Source organism: Pavona decussata, unplaced genomic scaffold (genome assembly GCF_977016875.1).
Source record: "Pavona decussata unplaced genomic scaffold, jaPavDecu1.1 SCAFFOLD_245, whole genome shotgun sequence".
Taxonomy (NCBI): domain Eukaryota; kingdom Metazoa; phylum Cnidaria; class Anthozoa; order Scleractinia; family Agariciidae; genus Pavona; species Pavona decussata.
In genome coordinates, this window is record NW_028145650.1 from 122,089 (window position 1) to 149,203 (window position 27,115).

Here is a 27,115-nt window from a genome sequence, read left to right on the forward strand (position 1 = left end):
ACATCATGGATCATCTGGCAGAATCGCTTAAGAATTTCTCGGCCAAATTGAAATTTATTGCTGTCTGACAAGCCACAAACATCACCTGTCGGTACACTGATTTCATCGCAGTATTAGAAATAACTTCAACTGCCATTTTCAAGCCGTGAGTGAGTACTTATTCTTTGGATCAGTTTTTCTTGTATTAGAGCTTAGTTTTTTTTGTTACGCCACACATACGCACGTAAAGTTAAATGTTGTCTTGCACTGTACTTGTGGGCTGTCTCCCCCGAGATTTTGCGAACAATGTAGATGTTAAATGTTATGGAGCGAGTCATGTTAACAAACCAACCGTGAACTGAGTCTTGAGTTTACTGCTTTCTCTGTTGTTTTATGGATGGCTTAGAAATCTAAATAACATTAAGGAAATTCCGTCCAAGGGCTAATTAACGCGCAGTGTCAGTAGTCTAGGGGGCACCAGTTAGTCTCCCTTTTCGAGGGGGAATCTCATTTACTTGAGGGGGCATAAATTAACGCCGATGACGTCATGGCCTATTGTCTTGATCACTCATTATAGGATGACGTCATATTTTATTTTAGCCTTACCAACAGGTTATGAACTGGTTTGACAGGTTTATCAATGATGTCATGCTCCCTGAGGCACGTGGTGTGGCAACGCGTGATTCGGGGAGCGGGCAGGTTCAAAGTACGAAACTTGATAGGACATGGGTTTTGTTGCATTTTATTTGAGCTGGCACTGTCGCTGGTTTCATCACAGGCGTCCCAAGCTCACGTTTAGAGAAAGCGAAAAATTAATTATCTATTTATTCATATATGCGTCACGGCTGTGTGAGTTGGAACGTGACCTTTCATCTTACGCGGTGTTAGGTTACATGAGAACCGTTGAGAATTTGAGCGCTTTATAAGACGTTGTATGGGGAATAAAATATCGTTCATTTAGAACGCTAAATATATTAAAATATCCTCATTTTTTACGTAAGATGATTAAAAAAAACTCACCTCTTGTGTGTCCGTTGTGCTTTTTCGTTATTTTCGCTGTTTTGGGCTTTTTTTTTGGGCTTTTTATGCCACTACTGTTCTCTCCTTCATAAGACGGAGTCTTATGAAGGAGAGAACAGTAGTGGCATAAAAAGCCCAAAACAGCGAAAATAACGAAAAAGCACAACGGACACACAAGAGGTGAGTTTTTTTTAATCATCTTACGTAAAAAATGAGGATATTTTAATATATTTAGCGTTCTAAATGAACGATATTTTATTCCCCATACAACGTCTTATAAAGCGCTCAAATTCTCAACGGTTCTCATGTAACCTAACACCGCGTAAGATGAAAGGTCACGTTCCAACTCACACAGCCGTGACGCATATATGAATAAATAGATAATTAATTTTTCGCTTTCTCTAAACGTGAGCTTGGGACGCCTGTGGTTTCATATAGAACTGCTACACCGTGCTGACGAGTTCCAATAAGAACGAAACAGCTGTCCACGGTTGCAGCCCTGTTTTGTCGGTTTCTGTCGCGTTGTTGTCTCGCAAAGTCAACTCTTTCACGTAGTATCAGCCTTGCAGTTTGTGTTACAGTTTATTTTTGGCTGATTAGGTCTCTTGTAGATCCTACGTCAACTAGCAGCATTATCGTTCGCGGTCCTTTGCAGTTTTCACGTCTACTTTATTTTTTGGGGCCGTAGGTCTTAACAGATCCGATATGCTGTGCCTTTTGAGCATGGTTTTGTCCATGCGTTTCAATGTTAAGATGGTTTTATCCATCTACATTCAGTTAACTTTGCGAGACAGGAACTCGATGCTTTGCCTGTTTTCTCCCTGAGGCACGTGGTGTGGCAACGCGTGATTCGGGGAGCGGGCAGGTTCAAAGTACGAAACTTGATAGGACATGGGTTTTGTTGCATTTTATTTGAGCTGGCTCTGTCGCTGGTTTCATATAGAACTGCTACACCGTGCTGACGAGTTCCAATAGGAACGAAACAGCTGTCCACGGTTGCAGCCCTGTTTTGTCGGTTTCTGTCGCGTTGTTGTCTCGCAAAGTCAACTCTTTCACGTAGTATCAGCCTTGCAGTTTGTGTTACAGTTTATTTTTGGCTGATTAGGTCTCTTGTAGATCCTACGTCAACTAGCAGCATTATCGTTCGCGGTCCTTTGCAGTTTTCACGTCTATTTTTAACTTATACCAGTCATGGGCGGTATCACCGGTTTGACAGGTTTTTGAAGTTATTTTTGGATACATGATGTCATATAGTACATACATAAATACTTTATTGTATAGCTCCTCTTTGGAGGCCCTTCCGCCACACTTGAAAATAAAAATAATGAAAACGAAAACTATTTACATTTACATGACAAAATAGAGAAAAAAATTACGATAAAAATATATGAATTGAAAAGATTCTTAAAAAAGTCTCTTTTTCAAAACGCTAAGACTTTCCGTGTCTCTGAAATGCTTCCGGCGATAAATTATTGTAGACTTTTGCTCCACGGAAGGCGAAAGCCCTTTGGCCAGTCGCAAGCTCCAGGATCTAAAATTTCTAAGCTAAAGAATCTGCATTCGGAAGTCTTTTTAGAAAAAAACAAAAAACAAATACGCGCGACACCCACTTGCGTGTCTTAGAAAAATAAAGACACATAACTACAAATGGCCCGTTTGTCTCCTTTTGTCCCTTTTGGCCTTTTGAGGCCTGGTTATGGCCTTTCTGGCCTGTGTTTGGCCTTTTCTGACGCTCTATATAACCTGACTTTTCCCGAAAACTCGGAAATAATGAAAAATATTTGTCGCGTGTGTTTCTCGCCTAAATTAACTAAGCACCTTTCCCGCCTAATGACTTAAAAAGTTTCGTTTCAGGTTGAGCTTTGTTGAGGATTAAAGAGTTAATACAGTCTTTTGTTGTCTTTGTTTATTTCAGCGCTCGGAATAAGAATGTTCCGGTTCATAAATTCCTAAATTGTGCGTGTTAAAACACACACAGACATTTCAGTCGATAATGTTTGATGTTGATGACTGTCCACCTTTACTTACGTTAACAAGGGTCAATGCGCTTTTGGCTTTCAGATCGCCGGATCAGAGACCTAAGCTCTTGTGCAACCTTGTCGAGAAAATGAACTTTGAACTGGAACTTGACGAAAGATTGAAATAGTTAATGAAGAACTTTGAACTTGATCAATTGTTAATCAACCGGATGTGAAAAGCGAACCTTAATTATTTTGTGATATCCGATCCATGTATTTTGATTGTTTTAAGATTGGCCTAGACATAAGAAAGAACATTGCGAAACAGGACTCGAATAGCAATAGAGAAGCGCGCGGAGTTAAGAGATCGATATAGTGATATATTGTGAAGCCTTAGATTTTGAGCCTAAACGGAGGAACGAATTAGCCATTAAAGGAAGTTTTCATTACATGGTCCTTCTTCGAGCCGGATAACATTGGATAACATGACGAAGAAGAAAAAATCACGACAGGGGCATCGCTCGTACGCAACGAAGCTGATGGCCAAAGCAGAAGAAATCGTAAAAAACTACGATCCGTCTTTAGAAAACAAGCTGAAACAACTAAAAATGTCGCTTCAAGATCGACTAGAAAGTATTCATAGTTTGGACGCCGATATTTTAGACACCCTAGATGACGAGAAAGCGATTGAAGAAGAGATCGAAGAAGCTGGCGTCTTCAGTGAAAAGATATTGGAGATTGTTGCCGAAATCGAAAGCGTGTTGTCACGAAAAACCCAAGACAGCCATGAGCATGGTGCTCCGTCGCCAAGCCAAGCAGCACAAGGCCCAGCCATTGCAAACAAGCACGCGAAACTGCCTCGACTTACCTTGAAGAATTTCTATGGGGATCCAAGCCAGTGGCTTACCTTTTGGGATAGCTTTAGGAGCGCAGTCCACGATAATCCCGAATTACACAAGATCGATAAATTCAACTACTTAAGAAGCCTTTTACACGGATCTGCAGCCTCTACAATCGCAGGTCTACCTTTAACGAGTGATAATTACAGCGCAGCCATTGACCTTCTAACGAAGCGATTCGGGAACAAGCAAGTGATTATAAGTAGTCACATGGATAGCTTCCTAAAGTTGACGCCTTTACAAAACACATCGGACACTCGAAAACTGAGAGAAACCTTCGACAAAATCGAAGCCCACGTAAGGGGATTACAAGCTTTAGATGTGCCTGCAGAAACGTATGAAAGTTTTTTGGTTCCCGTACTGATGTCCAAAATTCCCGACGATATTCGCCTTTTGGTGGGCCGTGAAATCAAGGATGGAGAATGGAATCTTACTGAAATACTGCAACTTCTGCGAAACGAAGTCGAGAACAGGGAAAGATGTGAGGGAGTACCGGCCCTTACCACGAAAGAGAAATTATACAGTCCAGATGATCGAAGGAGTGGAAAACGAGAGCCAACAAGCGCGTCGGCATTATTCACAGAAAACACGCCTTCAAGTACAACGCATTGTACATTTTGTAAACAGCTACACCCGACAGCGAGCTGTCACGTCGTGACTAGCAAAGCCGCAAGAAGAGAATCTCTGAAAAAGCAGGGACGGTGCTTCGTTTGCCTTAGAAGAAGCCACCTTGCAAAAGATTGCCAATCGAAAATTGCCTGTTTTAAATGTGGTGGTAGGCATCATGTTAGCCTGTGCGAAATCGAAACTCCAGAAAGAGCCATGAAAAAGGAAACCAGGGTAAATGGCCAAAACAACAGCGACAACGGAAATGCCACAAACCGACAGCCTCCTCCTGTGCAAGCAAGTACCTTTCACGTGGGATCGCAAGATTCAGTGTTACCTCAGACCGCCTTAGCCCTGATACAAAATGGAAGTACAACAGCCTCGAACGGAATTAAAGCCAGATTAATCTTCGATTCAGGGAGCCAAAAGAGTTACGTAACACAACGCGTGCGTGACCAGTTGAGCTTGCCAACGATCAGCAAAGAGTCTCTTTTGATAAAAACCTTTGGAATTGACGTCACTGGCCAACCAACTGCGTGTGAAAAGATAAAAGTCAGCGTTGGAAATACAAACAAGTTGTCATCGAAAGAAATTGAATGCTTTGTAGTGCCGACAATTTGTGCGCCGATCGGAAATCAAGAGATTGACACTGCGATAAAACGATTTGCCCATCTAAGAGATATCGAATTGGCCGATGGTGTACATGGAAACGAAGAATTGGAGATAGATTTACTGATAGGAGCGGATTTCATGTGGTCGTTTTTCACTGGCGCGACAAAACGGGGAGAAAACGGTGAAGGTCCTGTGGCAAGTTGTACCATTCTAGGATGGGTACTGTCTGGTCCAGTCTCTGGAGAGAGCAAAAACCCGCGACTTTCAAGCGTTAATTTCGTGTCAACACATGTTCTTAAAGTTGCCGCTGAACCAAAACACGAAAGTCCCCGAACGGAGGAATTACTCTGTCGTCTTTGGGACCTGGACTCCATTGGAATTCGAGACAAAGAGACTGTGCACGAAACGTTTCTGGAGAACATATCATTTGCAAACGGGCGTTATTGCGTGACTCTTCCCCTGAAAGAGAAGCGAGATCTCCTTCCTGACAATTATGACCTTAGCCTCGTCAGGTTAAACTCTCTGATGCGACGTTTACGAAAGGAACCTTCAATCTTAAGAGAATACAACCAAGTATTTGAAGACCAACTTCGTGAGAACATCATTGAACTGGTGGACGAGAAAGAAGAACTGTCACGCGACATTCACTACCTACCCCATCAAGCCGTCTTAAGAAGTGACGCCTCAACAACCAAATTAAGGGTTGTTTTCGATGCAAGCGCAAAGGTGAAACCAAGCTGTCCCTCGCTGAACGATTGCGTTTATACTGGTCCACCGCTGACCGCAGGGATTGCCGACATACTAATGCGCTTCAGGGCCCATAAGGTGGGATTAGTTGCAGACATCCAGAAAGCCTTTCTTAACATAGAGGTGGACGAGCAACAAAGAGACCTCATGCGATTCCTGTGGGTCGATGACATCAGCAGTGAAGATCCAAACATCCTGATCTATCGTTTCTGTAGAGTGATCTTCGGAATGAACTGTTCGCCTTTCCTGCTGAACGCCACCCTTAAACATCATGTTACCAAGTACTACGACAACGATCCAGTCCTAGCACGCAACACATTAGAAGGCCTATATGTCGACGATTGGACGTCTGGCGGCGAAGACGATGACGAAGCCTACGCTCTCTACAACACAACGAAGGCCTGCTTCGCAGCCGGAGGATTTAACCTGAGAAAATGGGCCTCAAACAAGAAAGAAGTTATTGAGAAAATCACCCTAGATCGCCTCAAAAAGGAACGCCTTAAAGAGCAAGAGTCACCCTCGAACGAAGACCAGTCTTTCGCAAAACTCTCCGTTGGTGGCTTAGATGAGATTGACCCGACTAAGGAGCATAAAGTGCTTGGAACTAATTGGAACTTGGAAGAAGACATCTTTATCATGAAGCTAAACAAAGTTGTGGAATTCGCCAGAAATCTGGAACCTACCAAGCGAAACATTCTCCGAATCGCAGCTAAATTGTTTGATCCACTGGGACTTATTTCACCGGTAATGGTTGGGCTTCGAATGCTGTTACAAAAACTGTGCCTAAACAAATGCGAATGGGACAGTCCCATCCCTCAACACCAGCGGCATTACCTCCAGAAGTGGATGAACGACATGGAAAAGGTCAATCAGATAAGCGTGAGCCGCTACTACTTTCCGGGCGAGGGAAAGAAGGTCAAGTCAGCCTCCCTGCATGGTTTTGGAGACGCCTCTAAAGAAGCCTACTGTGCAGTTGTTTATTTGTGCATTGAAACCGAAGAAGGATACAGGACCAGCCTTGTATCGTCCAAGACGCGAGTCACGCCCTCGTCGCCGATGACTATTCCAAGACTTGAACTACTTGCCGCACTCATCCTAGCACGCCTGGTCGCAACCGCACGAGAAGCCTTGTCACAAGTAATTAACATCGAAGAAGTCTTCTGCTGGACTGACAGCATCACTGTGTTTTATTGGATCCAGGCCAACAAGGACTTCAAGCAGTTTGTTCAAAACAGAGTAGACGAGATCCAAAAGTTGACCGATGTAAAGAGCTGGCGCCACTGCCCCGGAGTCGAGAATCCCGCTGACGTCGGGTCCAGAGGATGTCCAGCATCCGAACTAGTGAGTAACAGCCTGTGGTGGGAAGGTCCTGCTTGGCTTAAAGGTTCCTCAAAGCACTACCCGAAGTCCGGAGTATCGAACGAAGAAGATCTTTCAGAAGAGTGCAAGAAAGAAGTCAAACCAATGAAACGGAGCCCAGAGATTGTGACAAATACAAGTAACCTTGTTAGCCTGACCAAAGAGCCTACACCGAACAAGCCTGTGAAGTTTACCGACGACATCGACTGCGAACGATTCAGTGATGTCATGAAACTTTTCAGAGTGACAGCCTTCTGCCTAAAGTTCATTAGAAATTTGAAGTCTTCGAGAAACCGAAAGAGAGAGCCACAGAATACAGAGCCAAGCCTAACAGCGAAAGAGATTGACGAAGCAAAGTGTCTATGGATCCGCAGTTTACAAGAAACCATGAAGAATGAGAAGAATTTAGACAACCTTAAGCTTCAACTTGGATTGTTCAATGACGAAGACAACGTTATCAAGAGTAAAGGTCGACTCGGAAACGCACAACTGGATGCCGCAACACGTTACCCTATCCTGTTGCCAAGAAGACATCACGTGACGAAATTGATTGTTGAAGCCTGCCACAGAAAAGTGAAACATGGAGGAGTCAAAGAAACCCTCACAGAATTGAGAAGTGAATACTGGATTCCGAAGGGAAGACAGCTTGTCAAGAAGATCCTTCACCACTGTGTCGTATGCAGGAAATTGGAAGGAAGGCCTTACACACCGCCACCGAGCGGCGATCTGCCTGAATCACGGGTCACCGTCACCTCTGCGTTCACACACGTAGGAGTAGATTTCGCCGGCCCCTTATTCGTGAAAACTGGGAGCGGTGCAGCCAAACAGATGAAGAAAGTTTATATTTGTCTCTTCACATGTGCCACTTCAAGAGCCTTGCATCTGGAACTTATCCCAGACCTGTCATCAGAAGCATTCATAAGGTGTCTACGAAGATTCACAGCCAGGCGAGGAACACCAGCCTCCATAACGTCCGACAACGCCAAAACATTCAAGAAAGCCAACAAAGACCTTGTCCAGTTATTTCACGATAAGAAGACACAAGATTATGCAGCAAACCACGGCATAGCCTGGCACTTTATTCTGGAGAAGGCCCCCTGATGGGGGGATACTATGAGCGTATAGTACAGCTAGTAAAGAGGAGCCCCCGCAAAGTCTTAGGAAAGGCACAGCTGACATATGAAGAACTCCTCACTGTTCTGACAGAAGTGGAGGGAGTGCTAAACTCACGACCTCTTATGTACATCTACCCTGAAGTCACAGAGAACCCACTTACACCCTCACACTTAGTGATCGGAAGACGTTTAGCCACTCTACCGGATAACGACCAGCTAAGCGATGATGAAGAACCCGTATCCAAACTGCAACGAAGGGCACTATACCTCAGTAAACTCCTGGAACATTTTTGGAAACGCTGGAAAGACGAGTACCTTGTGGGTCTGAGAGAATTTCATCGTTGCAGCCCAAATGGAGTTCAAGACAGAAAGATCAAGACTGGTGACGTGGTTTTGGTCCATGAAGACAGTTCACGAAGTAACTGGAGATTAGGAGAAGTGATAGAGGTGATTGAGAGTAGCGATGGTTACGAGCGAGGTGCGTTATTGCGAGTGACAAGTAAGACAGGAAAGCACTCAAGGATACGGAGGCCGATTCAGAAGCTTTTCCCACTAGAAGTGAACACAGGAAACACACCTGCACAAGAGCAAGTCGGAGTTGTCCAAGAACCCAATCCTCGTTCCGAAACCTCGAGACCACCAAGACGGGCAGCAGCAGCTACTGCCGACGTAATCAGGAGACTTGTTGACCAACAGTGAGCGGTTGGTCAAGGGGGGAGTGTCGAGAAAATGAACTTTGAACTGGAACTTGACGAAAGATTGAAATAGTTAATGAAGAACTTTGAACTTGATCAATTGTTAATCAACCGGATGTGAAAAGCGAACCTTAATTATTTTGTGATATCCGATCCATGTATTTTGATTGTTTTAAGATTGGCCTAGACATAAGAAAGAACATTGCGAAACAGGACTCGAATAGCAATAGAGAAGCGCGCGGAGTTAAGAGATCGATATAGTGATATATTGTGAAGCCTTAGATTTTTTGAGCCTAAACGGAGGAACGAATTAGCCATTAAAGGAAGTTTTCATTACAAGTTTTCATTACAAACCTCTCTTCACGGTCCGTTAGCCACTAATTATGCAGAAGCAGCGACTTAAACCAAAAGCTAAATTTGCATAAAAACTCTACAGAAAGCCAATTAACTTATCATAAACAATAGACAGCTTAAGTTCATAGAAATAATCAATTAAAACACAATCAAAACACGCGACTACTAAATGCTTGCTATTAAACAACGCACATTGCTTGAGAGACCTGAAAAGAACTTTATTGCCTTTAAATAGAGAATAAAAAAAATATAAAATTGTTTAACTACCAGAGATTTTGAAAGAATTAAGGTAACTCTCAACTCTATATCCGAATCGCCGAGTTTGCTTTCGTATGTTTATAAAAGTCATCTGTTCCTATACCTCAGAACGGGTTATGTCTGATTTAATTGTTGCTTTTTTAAGGGAATATATTGGTTCCATTACGACAACTTAATGTGGACAGCGGTATCATTATCTGTAAACGTTTTTACCACGATGTCTAATTGGCGGCAAGAAAATTAAGGATAATTCAAACAGCGAATTTCAATTTTCTTTTCAAATAGTTGAATGTTATGATGACACTTGTGCTTGTCTTTTTGCACTAAAAAAATGTTACCCTCATTGAAATGGTTGTGTAAAGATGCAATAGATTGTTAGTACTTATCCGTTAATGAGTTTATTTTCTAGAAAAATGATTGTCCAATGATGCAATTGGTAGTCTATTGCCGTTAATGCAATTTCTGGAAATGAATGCCAAAAGGAGCCCTGTTGATGCTTTTGAATGTTAATACATATGCAAATGTCGTTCTTGGAGGTTTCTTTCGCGTAACGTTTCTCAGCAATTCAAGATAAAAATTTTAGCGCCCGAGTAATACCGGAGGCAGAAACCAGTTAAAAAACCGCGTTCATCGCATTCGATCACCGCGCTTAAAATACAGTGTCTTTATAGTTAATAAACTTACGTGAAGATATCCCGTCATGTTAGCCGCCACGCCACCAACAGCAATATCATATTGTGCCATGCCTGCACCAGTGCCAAAAGTGGAAAATCCGACCCCACACCATCCGAGGCCTTTGCACTTCATTTTGAAATGCAGCATGTTGTTTTTGTACGTCCATTGCAATTCAAAAACGTCACCGGCTTTAACACTGGCGTAGTCACTGTTGGTGACTGGCGTGATGACTGGCGTGGTGACTGACGTGGTGACTGGCGTAATGACTGGCGTGGTGACTGACGTGGTGGACATTCCAGCGTTCATTGCCTCCACGATCAGGTTGTACTTGCGTGGCGTTCCGATTCTTCCTCTGAGAGTGTGTTTATTAAACAGTGACAGACCCATTTCGGCGTCTATGGCGCTATGTAGACCCCACATCATCCAAACTTCAGTGTCATTCTATAAATTTAAAGAGGGACACAACCATCAAGATAGATAGATAGATAGTTTATTCTGATCAAAATTGCAGCCAAAGGCTGAATACGATTAATCGTTACAATAACAAAATCTAATAAGTGGTAAGAAAAATATAAGAAAAATGTAAACTATACATAAGACTCTTATCTGTCACGCCATTAAAAGAAACAAAAAAAAATGAATTAAAATAATAATAATAATAATAATATTAATAATAATAATAATAATAATAATAATAATAATAATAATAATAATAATAATAATAATAATAATAATAACAATAATAATACACTCAGTTTTTTTATAAGAACCATTTTTATAAGAACGTTGAGGCTGAGATTAACCAAAATTTTAAGAACGTGTTAAGAACATTCCTCAGGCTAAGAGTTGATTAAGAACGCTTTTTTTATTTTTTTGCTAATCCGTATATAAAATCAAGGTAACAAATGTAAATTAACCAAAATACTTAAGCGGCGCATGTTTTTTACATGTACTTACATTAATAATTGTAACCCTCATAATTAGTAGTTCTTATTTATAACAAGTATGAGCAAGCAACTTGATACCATATCTCAGCAGGCAATGCACTTGGATAGGTTTCCTGGTCACGTCCACATTGATTAACTGTAATGTACATGTAGTGTATACCAAGTAATTTAAGAACGCCTTAAGAACGTTTTCAGGCTCAAATCGCAAAAAAATATAAGAACGTTCAGCCTCAAATCCAAAATTAGACGTTCTTATAAAAAAAACTGAGTGTAATAATAATAATAATAATAATAATAATAATAATAATAATAATAATAATAATAATAATAATAATAATATACTAAAGGCAAGTTACTTGTATTTGCTTCGAGTTCTGATTGGTCAACTAATAGGCTCCTGGATTGATTCATTCCGGTGTTTGCGTTGTGATTGGCTAGAGTAATAACTTTGGTTTTGGTTTTACGGTACTCGCATGAAAACCGCTCTAAATTTCAACTTAAACCAAACGAGAAGTAATGTTTGTAGAAACATTCATAAAGTATGATGCTTATCCTGAATTTTAACAGCCGGGAAGAGAGCCCTGACCAGCTCCTAGGCTGCCCTCCCCTGATTCAGATATTTGTTACTTACCATGAACTGTACATCGTTGGCTGTATCTCCAGTCATTGCAGGCCTGGAAAACTCCACCATGGTATATCCACCGGATTCTGTAGCATTTACCAAGGCCAGGTTTTGGCTTGCATCTCTCGCTGGTGCTGACGTACCAGTGCTCCAGTAATCCTGTCAATAAACAAGAGGATGAGTTTGCAATTTAGAAAAAGGTTTGAAACAATATTATCTGAAACATGTGTCAAAAATTTCCAAACGGGTTCCTCGCTTAAACGAGATCATGGTAGCTATCATCTGTTACGCCCTAACAGGCCTCTGGTCTATAGCGTAATTTTAGACTTAATTACTATCATAAGGTTTTAATGCTCGGCTTCCATGCAAAGCAGTTTTCCGAACACTGAGGTAAATGAACGCCGTCTCGAAGTGTCACTGCGATCGAGTTGTTGTTCCTAAAGCCCAGGATAAGAGTACCAACTTTCAGTCGGTTACCGCGTGTGCAGTTTTAGCGAATTATTGAATAACAGTTACTTGGATGCTGGTTAAATCCTTCGTAGTGGCCACACTCTGTTCTAGATCTCAAAAAAATCATGGATCATCTGGCAGAATCGCTTAAGAATTTCTCGACCAAACTGAAATTTAGCGCTGTCTGACAAGCCACTGAAACATCACCTGCCGGTAAACTGATTTCATCGCAGTATTAGAAATAACTTTAACTGCCATTTTCAAGCCGTAAGTGAGTACTTATTCTTTGGATCAATTTTTCCTGCATTAAACCTTTTTTTTTTTGTTTACGCCACACATACGCACGTAAAGTTAAGTGTTGTCTTGCACTGTACTTGTAAACTGTGTCCTCCGGGATTTTGCGAACAATGTTAGATGTTATGGAGCGAGTCATGTTAACAAACCAACCGTGAACTGAGTCTTGAGTTTATTGCTTTCTCTGTTGTTTTATGGATGGCTTAGAAATCTAAAAAGCAATAAGGAAAGTCCGTCCAAGGGTGAATAAAAGTGCAGTGTCAGTAAAATTTCGCCAAGTCATGCCGGCAAGTCGTTTTCATGCACAAAGCTACTGATGCACGACATAAACGAGGAAGTCAGTTACCACTTAGAGGTTTCGCTGCGCTGTGTCCTTGCCAATTTGAAAGGAGCTCTAGTAAAGAAAGGATTAAAATAACTGCGAGATCGAAATCTTCATTTTTCCTTCAGATCTTAAGCGCGAGCGAAATATATAAATTATTCTCGATAACTCGCTTTGTGTTTTACTAGCGTAGACTAGAAAACCGACCTCTTGAGCTGGACAGGCAGTCATAAAATGACATGAATATGTTTGGCTGTTTTTGAGTGAGGGAGCTACACCAGAGTCAATAAACACATGTTACCACAGGCAAGATACAAATTTTAGCGCCCAATTGATAAACTGAGGCAGATGAACCAGGTTAAAAAAAACCGGGCTCATCGCGTTGCTTAAGCATTCGATCATCACCCTTAAAATACAGTGTCATGATAGTTGATAAACTTACATAGAGATATCCCATGTTAGAGGCCACGCCACCAACAGCAATGTCATAATTTATCATGGCTGTACCATCGCCTGCCGTGGAAAATCCGACCCCACACCATCCGAGGCCTTTGCACTTCATTTTAAAATGCAGCATGTTGTTTCTGTACGTCCATCGCAAAACGAAATTGTCACCGGCTTTAACACTGGCGTAGTCACTGTTGGTGACTGGCGTGGTGACTGGCGTGGTGACTGGCGTGGTGACTGGCGTGGTGACTGGCGTAACGACTGGCGTGGAAGACATTCCAGCGTTCATTGCTTCCACGATCAGGTTGTACTTGCTTGGCGTTCCGATTCGTCCTCTGAGATTGTGTTTATTTGACGGTGACAGACCCATATTGGCGTCTATGACGCTATGAAGACCCCACATCATCCAAACTTCAGTGTCATTCTATAATTTAAAGAGGGACACAACCGATCAAGACTCTTATCTGTCACGCCATTAAAAAAAAAACAAAACAAATAAAATAAAATGATGATAACAAATGTACAATCTAATAGAATCATATTACTCAGAATGACCTTGCATACATAAAACATATTTACATTAACATTCTTAGGCTATGGCTAATAATAATAATAATTAATAATAATAATTATAATAATAATAATGATGATGATGATGATGATGATGATGATGATGAGGATGATGATGATGATGATAATAATAATAATAATAATAATAATAATAATAATAATGATAATAATAATAAAAATATACTAAAGGCAGGTTACTTGTATTTGCTTCGAGTTCTGATTGGTCAACTAATAGGCTCCTGGATTGATTCATTCCGGTGTTTGCGTTGTGATTGGCTAGAGTAATAACTTTGGTTTTGGTTTTACGGTACTCGCACGAAAACCGCTCTAAATTTCAACTTAAACCCAACGAGCAGTAATTTTTGTAGAAACATTCATTAAGTATGATGCTTATCCTGAATTTAAACAGCCGGGAAGAGAACCCTGGCCAGCTCTTAGGCTGCCTTCTGTGAGAATTTAATGCGGATATTTGTTACTTACCATGAACTGTACATCGTTGGCTGTATCTCCAGTCATGGCAGGCCTGTAAAACTCCACCATGGTATATCCACCGGATTCTGTAGCATTTACCAAGTTCAGGTTTTGGGTTGCATCTTTCATTGGTGGCCCCGTACTAGCGCTCCAGTAATCCTGTCAATAATCAAGAGGATGAGTTTGCAATTTAGAAAAAGGTTTGAAACATTGTTATATGAAACACGTGACAAAAGTTTCCAACAGGTCTTCCTCAGTTTAACTGACAAGATCATGGTAGCTATCATCTGTTACGCCCTAACAGGCCTCTGGTCTATAGCTTAATTTTAAAACTTAATTATTTTCATAAGGTTTTAATGTTCGGCTTCCATGTAAAGCAGTTTTCCGAACACCGAAGTCATGCAAATGAAAGTGTCTCGAAGTGTTACTGCGATCGAGTTGTTGTTTCTGCCCTGCATAAAAGTACCAACTTTCAGTCGGTCACTGGCGGTGTAGTTTTAGCCGCGAGTTATTGACTAACAGTTACTTGGATGCGGGTTGAATCCTTCGTAGTGGCCACACTCTGTTCTAGATCTCAAAAAATCATGGAACATCTGGCAGAATCGCTTAAGAATTTCTCGGCCAAACTGAAATTTAGCGCTGTCTGACAAGAACAAACATCACCTGTCGGTACAATATTTCATCGCAGTATTAGAAATAATTTCAGCTACCATTTTCAAGACGGAAGTGAGTACTTATTCTTTGGATCAATTTTTCCTGTTTTAGACCTTAGTTTTAATTTTTTTGTAACCCCACACATACGCAAGTAAAATTTTTTTTTGTCTTGCATTGTACTTGTGGACTGTCTCGGCACCGGGATTTTGCGAACAATGTTAGTTATGGAGCGAGTCATGTTAACAAACCAACCGTGAACTGAGTCTTGAGTTTATTGCTTTCTCTGTTGTTTTATGGATGGCTTAGAAATCTAAAAAGCATAAAGGAAATGCCGTCCAAGGGCGAATAAAAGTGCAGTGTCAGTAAAATTTCGCCAAGTCATGCCGGCAAGTCGTTTTCATGCACCAAGCTACTGATGCACGACATAAACGAGGAAGTATTACCACTTCAGTATTACCAGGTTTCGCTGCGCTGTGTCCTTGCCAATTGGAAAGGAGCTCTAGTAAAGAAAGGATTGAAATAACTGCGAGATCGAAATCTTCATTTTTCCTTCAGATCTTAAGCGCGAGCGAAATATATAAATTATTCTCGATCACTTGCTTTGTGTTTTTCTTGCGTAGCCTAGAAAACCGACCTCTTGAGCTGGACAGGCAGTCATATAATGACATGAATATGTTTGGCTGTGTTTGTGTGAGGGAGCTACACCAGAGTCAATAAACGTATGTTACCACCTTCCCTATCGAACGTTTCCCAGAAATTCAAGATAAAAATCTTAGCGTCCGATAAATACCGGAGGCAGAAACCAGTTAAAAAACCGCGCTCATCGCATTCGATCACCGCGCTTAAAATACAGTGTTTTTCTAGTTTAAAATAAACTTACGTAAAGATATCCCGTCATGTTAGCCGCCACGCCACCAACAGCAATATCATATTGTGCCATGCCTGCACCAGTGCCAAAAGTGGAAAATCCGACCCCACACCATCCGAGGCCTTTGCACTTCATTTTGAAATGCAGCATGTTGTTTTTGTACGTCCATTGCAACTCAAAAAGGTCACCGGCTTTAACACTGGCGTAGTCACTGTTGGTGACTGACGTGGTGACTGGCGTGGTGACTGGCGTGATGACTGGCGTGGTGACTGACGTGGTGGACATTCCAGCGTTCATTGCCTCCACGATCAGGTTGTATTTGCTTGGCGTTCCGATTCGTCCTTTGAGGGTGTGTTTAGCTGACAGACCCATATCGGCGTCTATGGCGCTATGTAGACCCCACATGATCCAAACTTCAGTGTCATTCTATAAATTTAAAGAGGGACAGAACCATCAAGAGAGATAGGTAGATAGATAGTTTATTTTGATCAAAATAGCAGCCAGAGGCTGAAATAGATTAATCGTTAAAATAACAAAATCTAATAAATGGTAAGAAAAATATAACAAAAATGTAAACTATACATAAGTCTTTTATCTGTCACGCCATTAAAAAAAATGAAATAAAATAATAATAATAATAATAATAATAATAATAATAATAATAATAATAATAATAATGATACACTAAAGGCAGGTTACTTGTATTTGCTTCGAGTTCTGATTGGTCAACTAATAGGCTCCGGTGTTTGCGTTGTGATTGGCGAGAATAATAACTTTTGGTTTTGGTTTTACGGTAGTCGCACGAAAACCGCTCTAAATTTCAACTTAAACCCAACGACCAGGAATTTTTGTAGAAACATTCATTAAGTATGATGCTTATCCTGAATTTTAACAGCCGGGAAGAGAGCCCTGACCAGCTCTTAGGCTGCCTTCTGTGAGAATTTAATACGGATATTTGTTACTTACTATGAACTGTACATCGTTGGCTGTATCTCCAGTCATGGCAGGCCTGTAAAACTCCACCATGGTATATCCACCGGATTCTGTAGCATTAACCAAGGTCAGGTTTTGGTTTGCATCTTTCACTGGAAATGACGTACCAGTGCTCCAGTAATCCTGTCGATAAAACAAGAAGATAGGTTTGCAATGTAGAAAACTAAAAGGTTCGAAACATTATTATATGAAACATGTGACAAAAGTTACCAACAGTTCTTCCTCAGTTTAAACGAGATCATGGAAGCTATCATCTGTTACGCCCTAACAGGCCTCTGGTCTATAGCTTATTTTCAAAACTTAATTACTATCATAAGGTTTTAATGTTCGGCTTCCATGTAAAGCAGTTTTCCGTACACTGAACGAGGTCATGCAACTGAAAATGTGTCTCGAAGTGTCACTGCGATCGAGTTGTTTTTTCTAAAGCCCTGGATAAAAGTGCCAACTTTCAGTCGGTTACCGCGTGTGTAGATTTAGCGAATTATTGAATAACAGTTACTTGGGTGCTGGTTAAATCCTTCGTAGTGGCTGCACTCTGTTCTAGATCTCAAAAAATCATGGATCATCTGGCAGAATCGCTTAAGAATTTCTCGGCCAAACTGCAATTAAGCGCTGTCTGACAAGCCACAAACATAACCTGTCGGTACACTTCAACTGCCATTTTCAAGCCGTAAATGAGTACTTATTCTTTGGATTAATTTTTCCTGTATTAGAGCTTAGTTATTTTTGTTACGCCACACATACGCACGTAAAGTTAAATTTCTTCTTTCGCTGTACTTGTGGTTTGTCTCCTCCGGGATTTTGCGAACAATGTAGATGTTAGATGTTATGGAGCGAGTCATGTTAACAAACCAACCGTGAACTGAGTCTTGAGCTTATTGCTCGCTCTCTGTTGTTTTATGGATGGCTTAGAAATCAAAATAACATTAAAGAAATTCCGTCCAAGGGCGAATAAACGCGCAGGGTGTCAGTCAAATTTCGCCAAGTCATGCCGGCAAGTTGTTTTCATGCACAAAGCCACTGATGCACTCGTGACATAAACGAGGAAGTATTACCACTTAGAGGTTTCGCTGCGCTGTGTCCTTGCCAATTTTAAAGGAACTCTAGTAATGGAAAAGGATTAAAATAACTGCGAGAGCGAAATCTTCATTTTTCCTCCAGATCTTAAGCGCGAGCGAAATGTATAAATTATTCGCGATTACTCGCTTTGTGTTTTACTAGCTTAGACTAGAAAACCGACCTCTTGAGCTGGACAGGCAGTCATAAAATGACATGAATATGTTTGGCTGTGTTTGTGCGAGGGAGCTACACCAGAGTCAATAAACACATGTTACCACAGGCAAGATACAAATTTTAGCGCCCAATTGATAAACTGAGGCAGATGAACCAGGTTAGAATAACCGCACTCATGGCGTTGATTAAGCATTCGATCATCACCCTTAAAATACAGTGTCATGATAGTTGATAAACTTACATAGAGATATCCCATGTTAGAGGCCACGCCACCAACAGCAATGTCATAATTTATCATGGCTGTACCATCGCCTGCCGTGGAAAATCCGACCCCACACCATCCGAGGCCTTTGCACTTCATTTTAAAATGCAGCATGTTGTTTCTGTACGTCCATTGCAAAACGAAATTGTCACCGGCTTTAACACTGGCGTAGTCACTGTTGGTGACTGGCGTAGTGACTGGCGTGGTGACTGGCGTGGAAGATATTCCAGCGTTCACTGCTTCCACGATCAGGTTGTACTTGCTCGGCGTTCCGATTCGTTTTCTGAGAGTGTGTTTATTTGACGGTGACAGACCCATATTGGCGTCTATGACGCTATGAAGACCCCACATCATCCAAACTTCAGTGTCATTCTATAATTTAAAGAGGGACACAACCGATCAAGACTCTTATCTGTCACGCCATTAAAAAAAACAAATAAAATAAAAAAGGCTGATAACAAATGTACAATCTAATAGAATCATACCACTCAGAATGACCTTTCGTTAAGAAAATATACATACATACATAAAACATGTTTACATTAACATTCTTAGGCTATGGCTAATTTTTTTTGTAAAATATAATAATAATAATAATAATAATAATAATTAAACTTTATTGAAATATTCGGAGCAAAATCGATATTTACAAATTAAAACTATTAAAACTATTAAAAACTTATTTACAATTCATGCATCATCACTAAAAGATATATTTCGAAGTTAAAATACGGTCCAGCTAAAATTGCGAAAATTAAGAAAAGAAAAGATAAAAAAACAACAACTTAGAAATTCGTTCTCATCCTAAAATCTAAAATCTAGCCAGGTTTTTATCGATTTCAAAGTCGGTATCTGCTATTGCTAATAATAATAATAATAATAATAATAATAATAATAATAATAATAATAATAATAATAATAATAATAATAATAATAACAATAATAATAATAATAATAATCATATTATTAATATAATAATAATAATAATAATAATAATAATAATCATAATCATAATAATAATAATAATCATAATAATGATAATATACTAAGGGCAGGTTACTTGTATTTGCTTCGAGTTCTGATTGGTCAATTGGTCGAGTTCTGATTGGTCTGATTGGATGGCTGAATCTTGAAGAACGTAGGAAATGTCATCGATGTATATATGCATACAAGTGTATTAATGGCCAACTTAACCATTCTTTGGACATTGTAAGAAAGAGTGATATGCACTCCTACAATACGCGCAATAACGATACTATCAAGATCCCCAAAATCAAATATAATTGGGGAAAACATCGTTCGCGGTACCACTGTTTCAAAGACTTTAACGAGTTAGAGAGAACTGTAAGAAACTCAGCAAGTTTTCCAATTTTTAAGAAGTGTCTTTTTTCTGCTTTTTATAATTAAGTTTTTGTTTTTAATCCTTGCAGCGTGTATGTTGTAATTATTTTTATATCTCGATTTTAGCTTAAATTTTTATATTTTAATTGTATCATATAATATACATCTAGTAATAGGACCTCTATGTAAACCACACTTGTGATGGAGCATCCTTTTAAAAGATTGTTATTATTATAACTATAAATAGGTGCCCGGATTTGTTCACTGCGCTGTTTGCGTCTGATGTGATTGGCTAGAGTAATAACTTTGGTTTTGGTTTTACGGTACTCGCATGAAAACCGCTCTAAATTTCAACTTAAACCCAACTAGCAGTAATGTTTGTAGAAACATTCATTAAGTATGATGCTTATCCTGAATTTTAATACCCGCGAAGAGAGCTCTGACTAGCTCCTAGTCTGCCTTCTGTGAGAATTAAATTCGGATATTTGTTACTTACCATGAACTGTACATCGTTGGCTGTATCTCCAGTCATGGCAGGCCTGTAAAACTCCACCATGGTATATCCACCGGATTCTGTAGCATTTACCAAGATCAGGCTTTGGCTTGCATCTTTCGCTGGTGCTGACGTACCAGTGCTCCAGTAATCCTGTCAATAAACAAGAGGATGAGGTTGATGAGTTTAAAAGGTTCGAAACATTATTATCTGAAACATGTGACAAAAGTTTCCAGCGGTTTGTCGCTTAAACGAGATCATGGTAGCTATCATCTGTTACGCCCTAGCAGGCCTCTGGTCTATAGCTTAATTTTAAAACTTAATTACTATCATAAGGTTTTAATATTCGGCTTCCATGTAAAGCAATTTTCCAAACACCGAGGTCAAGCAACTAAAAGTGTCTCGAAGTGTCACTGCGATCGAGTTGTTATTTCTAAAGCCCTGGATAAAAGTACGAACTTTCAGTCGGTTACCGCGTGTGTAGTTTTAGCGAATTATTGACTAACAGTTACTTGGATGCGAATTGAATCCTTCGTAGTGGCCACACTCTGTTCTAGATCTCAAAAAATCATGGATCATCTGGCAGAATCGCTCAAGAATTTCACGGCCAAACTGAAATTTAGCGCTGTCTGACAAGCCACAAACATCACCTGCCGGTAAACTGATTTCATCCGGCAGTATTAGAAATAACTTCAACTGCCATTTTCAAGCCGTAAGTGAGTACTTATTCTTTGGATCAATTTTTCCTGTATTAAAGCTTGTTTTTTTTTGGTTACGCCACACATACGCACGTAAAGTTAAATGTTGTTGTGCACTGTACTTGTGGTCTGTGTCCTCCGGAATTTTGCGGCGAACAATGTAGATGTTAGATGTTATGGAGCGAATCATATTAACAGACCAACCGTGAACTGAGTCTTGAGTTTATTGCTCTCTCTGTTGTTTTATGGATGGTTTAGAAATCTGAATAACATTAAGGAAATTCCGTCCAAGGGCGAATAAAAGCGCAGTGTCAGTAAAATTTTGCCAAGTCATGCCGGCAAGTCGTTTTCATGCACAAAGCTACTGATGCACGACATAAACGAGGAATTCAGTTACCACTTAGAGGTTTCGCTGCGCTGTGTCCTTGCCAATTTGAAAGGAGCTCTAGTAAAGAAAGGATTAAAATAACTGCGAGATCGAAATCTTCATTTTTGCTTAAGATCTTAAGCGCGAGCGAAATATATAAATTATTGTCGATCACTCGCTTTGTGTTTTTCTAGTGTAGCCTAGAGAACCGACCTCTTGAGCTGAACAGGCAGTCATATAATGACATGAATATGTTTGGCTGTGTTTGTGTGAGGGAGCTACACCAGAGTCAATAAACGTATGTTACCACCTTCCCTATCAAACGTTTCCCAGCAATTCAAGATACAAATTTTAGCACCCGATTGATACCTTAGACAGATGAACCAGGTAAGAAAAACCGCGCTCATGGCGTTGATTAAGCATTCGATAATCACCCTTAAAATACAGTGTCTTTATAGTTGATAAACTTACATAAAGATATCCCGTCATGTTAGCCGCCACGCCACCAACAGCAATATCGTATTGTGCCATGCCTGCACCAGTGCCAAAAGTGGAAAATCCGACCCCACACCATCCGAGGCCTTTGCACTTCATTTTAAAATACAGCATGTTGTTTTTGTACGTCCACTTCAACCCAAAATTGCCGTCACCGTCTGTAACACTGGCGTAGTGCATTATCCCAGTATGCATATCCGCATGGACTTTGTGAACAGCATAAGCAAGAACGGCCAGTACAACGAAAGCGCAGATTTTGCCTGTGAACGCCATGGATGCAGGTTTGGTTCCAGTTGTGAAAATTCTCAATCCGAGCAACTGGAGGATGTCAGCTCTGTTCCGAATACTCAGAACTACTGTGCAGTGAACGCAAGGTGACACTTTATAAATTGACAGCAAGTGTATTTGTTATTTACGTAGATTGAATTCATTTGCATTTTATTAAAGAAGCCTGAGATCAGGAGGGGAGAGTACTCAGGTGTACTAGCGATGGGGAGGACTAACGAGGTCATGTTGTTACCCCCAACCAGTGACTCCTATTACATGTAGTCTGCAACTGGGAGGTGAACCAAAAAAGTCGAAAGCCCAGAATGTATCCCCCAAACCAATTCTCCTCCGCATAAAACCCTAGTAAAGTCCCTACTAAAGGTCTGGCTGATAACCAAGTGTACACTTTGCTTTGTGGATCATAATCAAGACAATTATTTACACGATTAACGTCAGCACTAGCAAACGTCAAGCTGGTATCGTCAGCGTACATCCAGGTTTATGAAAACTGCAAGCAATTCGGTAAGTCATTGATATATGACAAAATTATAATAATAATAATAATAATAATAATAATAATAATAATAATAATAATAATAATAATAATAATAATAATAATAGTAAATAGATGTCCTAGAATTAATTAATGTTCCTTGAGAAACACCGCATGTCAAAAATTTTGGGGTCGACTTACAACAATTTATATACAAATTTGAGTTCGACTATTAAAAGAAGTAAACGGCTTTAAGACTGGACCAACGTATCCCATAATATTGCAATTTACGTAGCAAAATATCGTGATCAACTGTATCAAAGGCCTTTGTAAGGTCTAAAAAGACAACAGCGTTGACAAAACCACGATCAATATTTATAGCCCCACTACCAGTAGCCTCAAGTAGTGCCGTAACCGCGGAGTGAAGAGAGCGGAAACTATTTAGATATTTATATATCTGGTCGTCAATTATGCGTTCAAAAACTTTGGCCACTACTGCAATTACTGATATCGGTCGGTAATTTGTCGGCTCAGTACGCTTCCAGGAGATTTTAGATAGTTGATTGACTCTAGCAGATTTCCATTGCGATTAGGAAAGATGGCAGTTATCAACGATTGATTGAATATTACAGTGAGAGATTCAGCAAGTAAGTCAGGGCATTTCCACAATTCGCTGAAATATTATCTAATCCAGTTGCCTTTGACCGGCAGAGTTTTGATGAGAGAGAAAAACATGTGCAGACGTTGTTTTGAAAATGAAATCTTTAGCAGTTTCACTATTAAGAAACTCTTTGAAGGAGTTATCAACCTCCATTACCTGTCTGCTAAGGTTATAGACCCAATTTTTGTTAAAAAAGTTTGACATTCCTGCTGCATCTGCTTGCTGACTACCAAGCAAGTAGGAGAAGGGAACGAAAGTTTCCGGGGCCAGGACAAGGGACAATACTTTTTTTAGTCCTTTTCGACTTCACATACCTCCAGAGCTCTCGATCAGAGAAGGACAACTGCCACGCCGGCAGGGTAGACAGTTTGTAGATTACTGAGAACGGCGCGTTCTAACGAAATTTTCAAGTACACATTTAATTTCACACTATCGGTTGAGTTTTGTTGTTTAAGCATTTTAGTTTTCAGCTTTTATTTTTTAACAGTGCATACAATATCAGTCATTAACAAATTAACGTGTATTCACTCTCTCCCGCTTTAAACTCCGCCAAATTAAGTTCCTCCAGTTCAGAGGGAGAAACTTCGTTAAAGGAAAAATGAAGAACTCCGGCGAACGCCAGGTTGCCAAACTACCCTCTTTTTGGCGAAGTCGAAAGCAAATTGAGAGCTTCACTTACTAGGCTTAATGAGCTTGGTGTCTCTTACTTACTTATCCAATTTAAAGGGACATTGTCACTGGGATTTTGCTGTGTTTTGGACAAAACTGCAACAAACATTTAGCAATGTAACTTTGTTCAAACAACGATTGCTTTTAGAGCACTAAACAATTAAAAATTCGCGACGTTCATCAAAGGAAGGACATATGGTAACCAGTGTTTAGCGATTTATCTAGTACAGGCTGGAAGAACTAGAAAATACTTGATTGCGAGTTTCAATCCATTTGCATCCTAGCCACCCGCAGCTAAACGGTATTAACTCTAAGTTCTGTTAGTTGATAAAGTAATCGTTTACAGAACTGGACCATTATTTCAACGTTTCCTTTGTCAAAAATGTTTTTCTCAAAGTAACACTACTACTGAGGTGACATTGCCGCTTTAAGTTTAATCTCCCTCGCAGCCGTTCTTTGTGTCGTCACGCAACGCTCCTCTCTACAGGAGCGTTGCGTGACGACACAAATAACGGCTGTGTAGGCGGACTACTCTAACTTACACGTTACATAAAATAAAGCGAAAATAATGGCGTCTTAGAAAATAGACAAAACACAGTTAGCCAGAGACAGAATGGAAAACATCACAACACGTAATCCCAGCTGACTCGCTGAACTCGTTGGCGTTGGCGCTGGCGTTTGCGTTGGCGTTGCAGGCGTTGGCGTTGGCGTTCGCGTTGGCGTTGGCGTCGTAGTTGGCGTTGGCGTTGGTATAACCGTGGACGTCTGCATTCCAGCGTTCATTGCCTCCACGATCAGGTTGTACTTGCTTGGCGCTCCCATTCGTTCTTTGAGAGTGTGTTTATTTGACAGCGACAGACCCATTTCGGCGTCTGTGGTGCCATGCAGACCCCACATCATCCAAACTTCAGTAGTATTCTATAAATTAAAAGAGGGACACAGCCATCAACACTCTTGTGAAATATCTAACAGCTGTGAAAGAAATGTCATTTATTTTCTTTGCCTATAAACTGGGTAGATGGGTAAAATCGGCCCGATAATTGTACATCTCTATCATTTTTCCACCAAGCCCTGGTTGTTCAAGGAGCGGATAACTCTATTCAGCGGATAAAATGTGATGGTTGGAGTACATTTTATCCACTGGATAGCGATTTATCTACTGGGCCGGGATAGCGATATCCGCTCTTTGAAGAACCCGAGCCAGGTTTAAACATAACATGACATCATTTTCTTTCACATATTCCGCTCATGGACATTCACACTCCCTAGCAGTACGCAGGATTGTTGTCCCATGAACCTAGTTTAATGGCGGTAGCTTTCACCAGTCTCGGCTGTAGCTCACAGTGCATCCGAATAATCGGAAGGTCTTAGGTTCGTTATTTACCATGAACTGTACATCGTTGGCTGTATCTCCAGTGATGGCAGGCCTGTAAAACTCAACCATGGTATATCCACCGGATTCTGTAGCATTTACCAGGGTCAGGTGTTGGACTGCATCTCTCGTTGGTGTCCCCGTACTAGTGCTCCGGTAATCCTGTCAATAAACAAGAGGATGAGTTTGCAATTTAGAAAAAGGTTGGAAACATTTTATTATCTGAAACATGTGACAAAAGTTTGAGATCATGGTAGCTATCATCTGTTACTCCTAATTGATTCCGTATTTATTTATTTTTATAAGTTTTATAATTTTTATTAGTAGTATTGACCGATCGTATGTATTTTTTATAATGTAAAGTAGTTAGGTGTCTCCAATTATCGTACAATCTAAGCTACGACACATCAATAAAGTTTTCCTTTTTTTAATTTTTCATTACACCCTGACAGATATCTGGTAAATGTTCAGCTTCCATGTAAAGCAGTTTTCGGAACACCGAGGTTAAATAAAGTGTCTCGAAGTCTCACTGCGATCGAGTTGTTGTTTCTACTGAAAGCCCTGCAGTTTTAGCGTATTATTGAATAACACTGAGTTCAGGGTCTGGAAGGGTATTCTCGGGATCCGGGATTCGACCCAAATACGGTGCGGGATTCGGGAAAACGCAAAATATGTTGACGGGATTCGGGGTTTGACTGCTCCCCGGGAAGCGGAATCCGCCAAAATTTGGGTACGGGATGCGGGATGTTTTGCCTGTCTGTCCTTCGTGAAAACCAAGAATCCAATTATGGTGGCTCATATATCAAAAAACGTTTTCACTTTCCGCATGTTTCTGGTAATAGGCTGGTGTTACGTCTGTCAACAGACTCATTGATTTATGATTTTTACAGTATTTTACAATTAAACATTTCACAATTGGCTAATCGTTAACTCAGTGCACGAACCTCGAACGCGCATAGTTCAACCATCAGATCATTGGAAGCAATGGCAGCGAACAGCGCAGAGCCCGTTAAGACAGTTCGAGTTTTAGTATCCTTTTATCTCACAACAGAGTCTGGACAAACTTCTGGCCAGCCGATTCATAAAGAGAAATTTAATGTGCCAATCTCAACAGAGAACCATAAAGAAATAACCATTTTCAAGCGCCACCTTCATGATTTTACTGGCCTCGTGGATATTGCGCTGAGCAAAGGCTTGGGGAAAAGCCTCAACATTTCAATCGCGCAAGTTCATAAGGTGGACGATGGTGGTTTTAGGGAGTTTACGCAACAGGACGGCTGATGCGGTGGGACGGCAAATTGTCCTTGTGTGACCAACGTGACGTTCAAGTATTTACGATTCTAGATTGTAACAATCCTACCGCTCGTGGCCTTCACGTTGTAACAGATGAGAGAACACCATTTTTAGTCGTAAATCGCCTAAAATGTGAACGAAATAAGCTGTCATGTTCGTCACCGCACAACGATAATTCACCGACCCCTTCCGTCAGCCGTCCTGTTGCATAGGGGACGACCCATCACTGTCATATCGTGCTCTTCCGTCATCTGAGGTATGAAGAGCTATTTCTTTTTTTACAGTAACCTTAAAACACATGTAAGTTTAAAATATCAATCGAAAGGGTCAATCTGTACATCCGATCTTACGATTAGCTTTTTGCGGTAATGATTTTTTAACATATTTTTTGGAAAGAAAAAACCGGATTCGGGATAGCGGCGAAAAAAGTGCGGGATTCGGGATTCTCGTGAAAAAGGAGTGGGAATGCTTCGAAGTGGCCGCATGGATCATTGGGCAGAATCACTTCCTCTACCAAAAATTTAACACAGGATGACCTAAACAATGCTACCAAAAA

At 40.5% G+C, this 27,115-nt stretch overlaps 1 protein-coding gene across 6 annotated transcripts in view; it reads right to left on the minus strand.

The window, feature by feature from the left end:
- LOC146457145 (uncharacterized) overlaps positions 1–27,115 on the minus strand; it is a 42,952-nt gene that overhangs the window by 6,381 nt on the left and 9,456 nt on the right. The window contains exons 1-9 of one of the 6 annotated variants that reach the window (XM_085092249.1): positions 21,781–22,172; positions 20,248–20,397; positions 18,390–18,782; positions 16,889–17,038; positions 15,935–16,348; positions 14,410–14,559; positions 13,355–13,783; positions 11,856–12,005; positions 10,287–10,718 (exon numbers count right to left, since the gene is read on the minus strand). In XM_085092249.1, the coding sequence (XP_084948375.1) occupies positions 10,287–10,718; positions 11,856–12,005; positions 13,355–13,783; positions 14,410–14,559; positions 15,935–16,348; positions 16,889–17,038; positions 18,390–18,782; positions 20,248–20,397; positions 21,781–22,077 (2,565 nt within the window). In that variant the 5' untranslated portion in view covers positions 22,078–22,172. Of the gene's footprint in view, positions 1–10,286; positions 10,719–11,855; positions 12,006–13,354; positions 13,784–14,409; positions 14,560–15,934; positions 16,349–16,888; positions 17,039–18,389; positions 18,783–20,247; positions 20,398–21,780; positions 22,173–27,115 lie in introns of those variants that run through there. The other 5 variants (XM_085092250.1, XM_085092252.1, XM_085092253.1 and 2 more) reach the window with 5 other exon arrangements.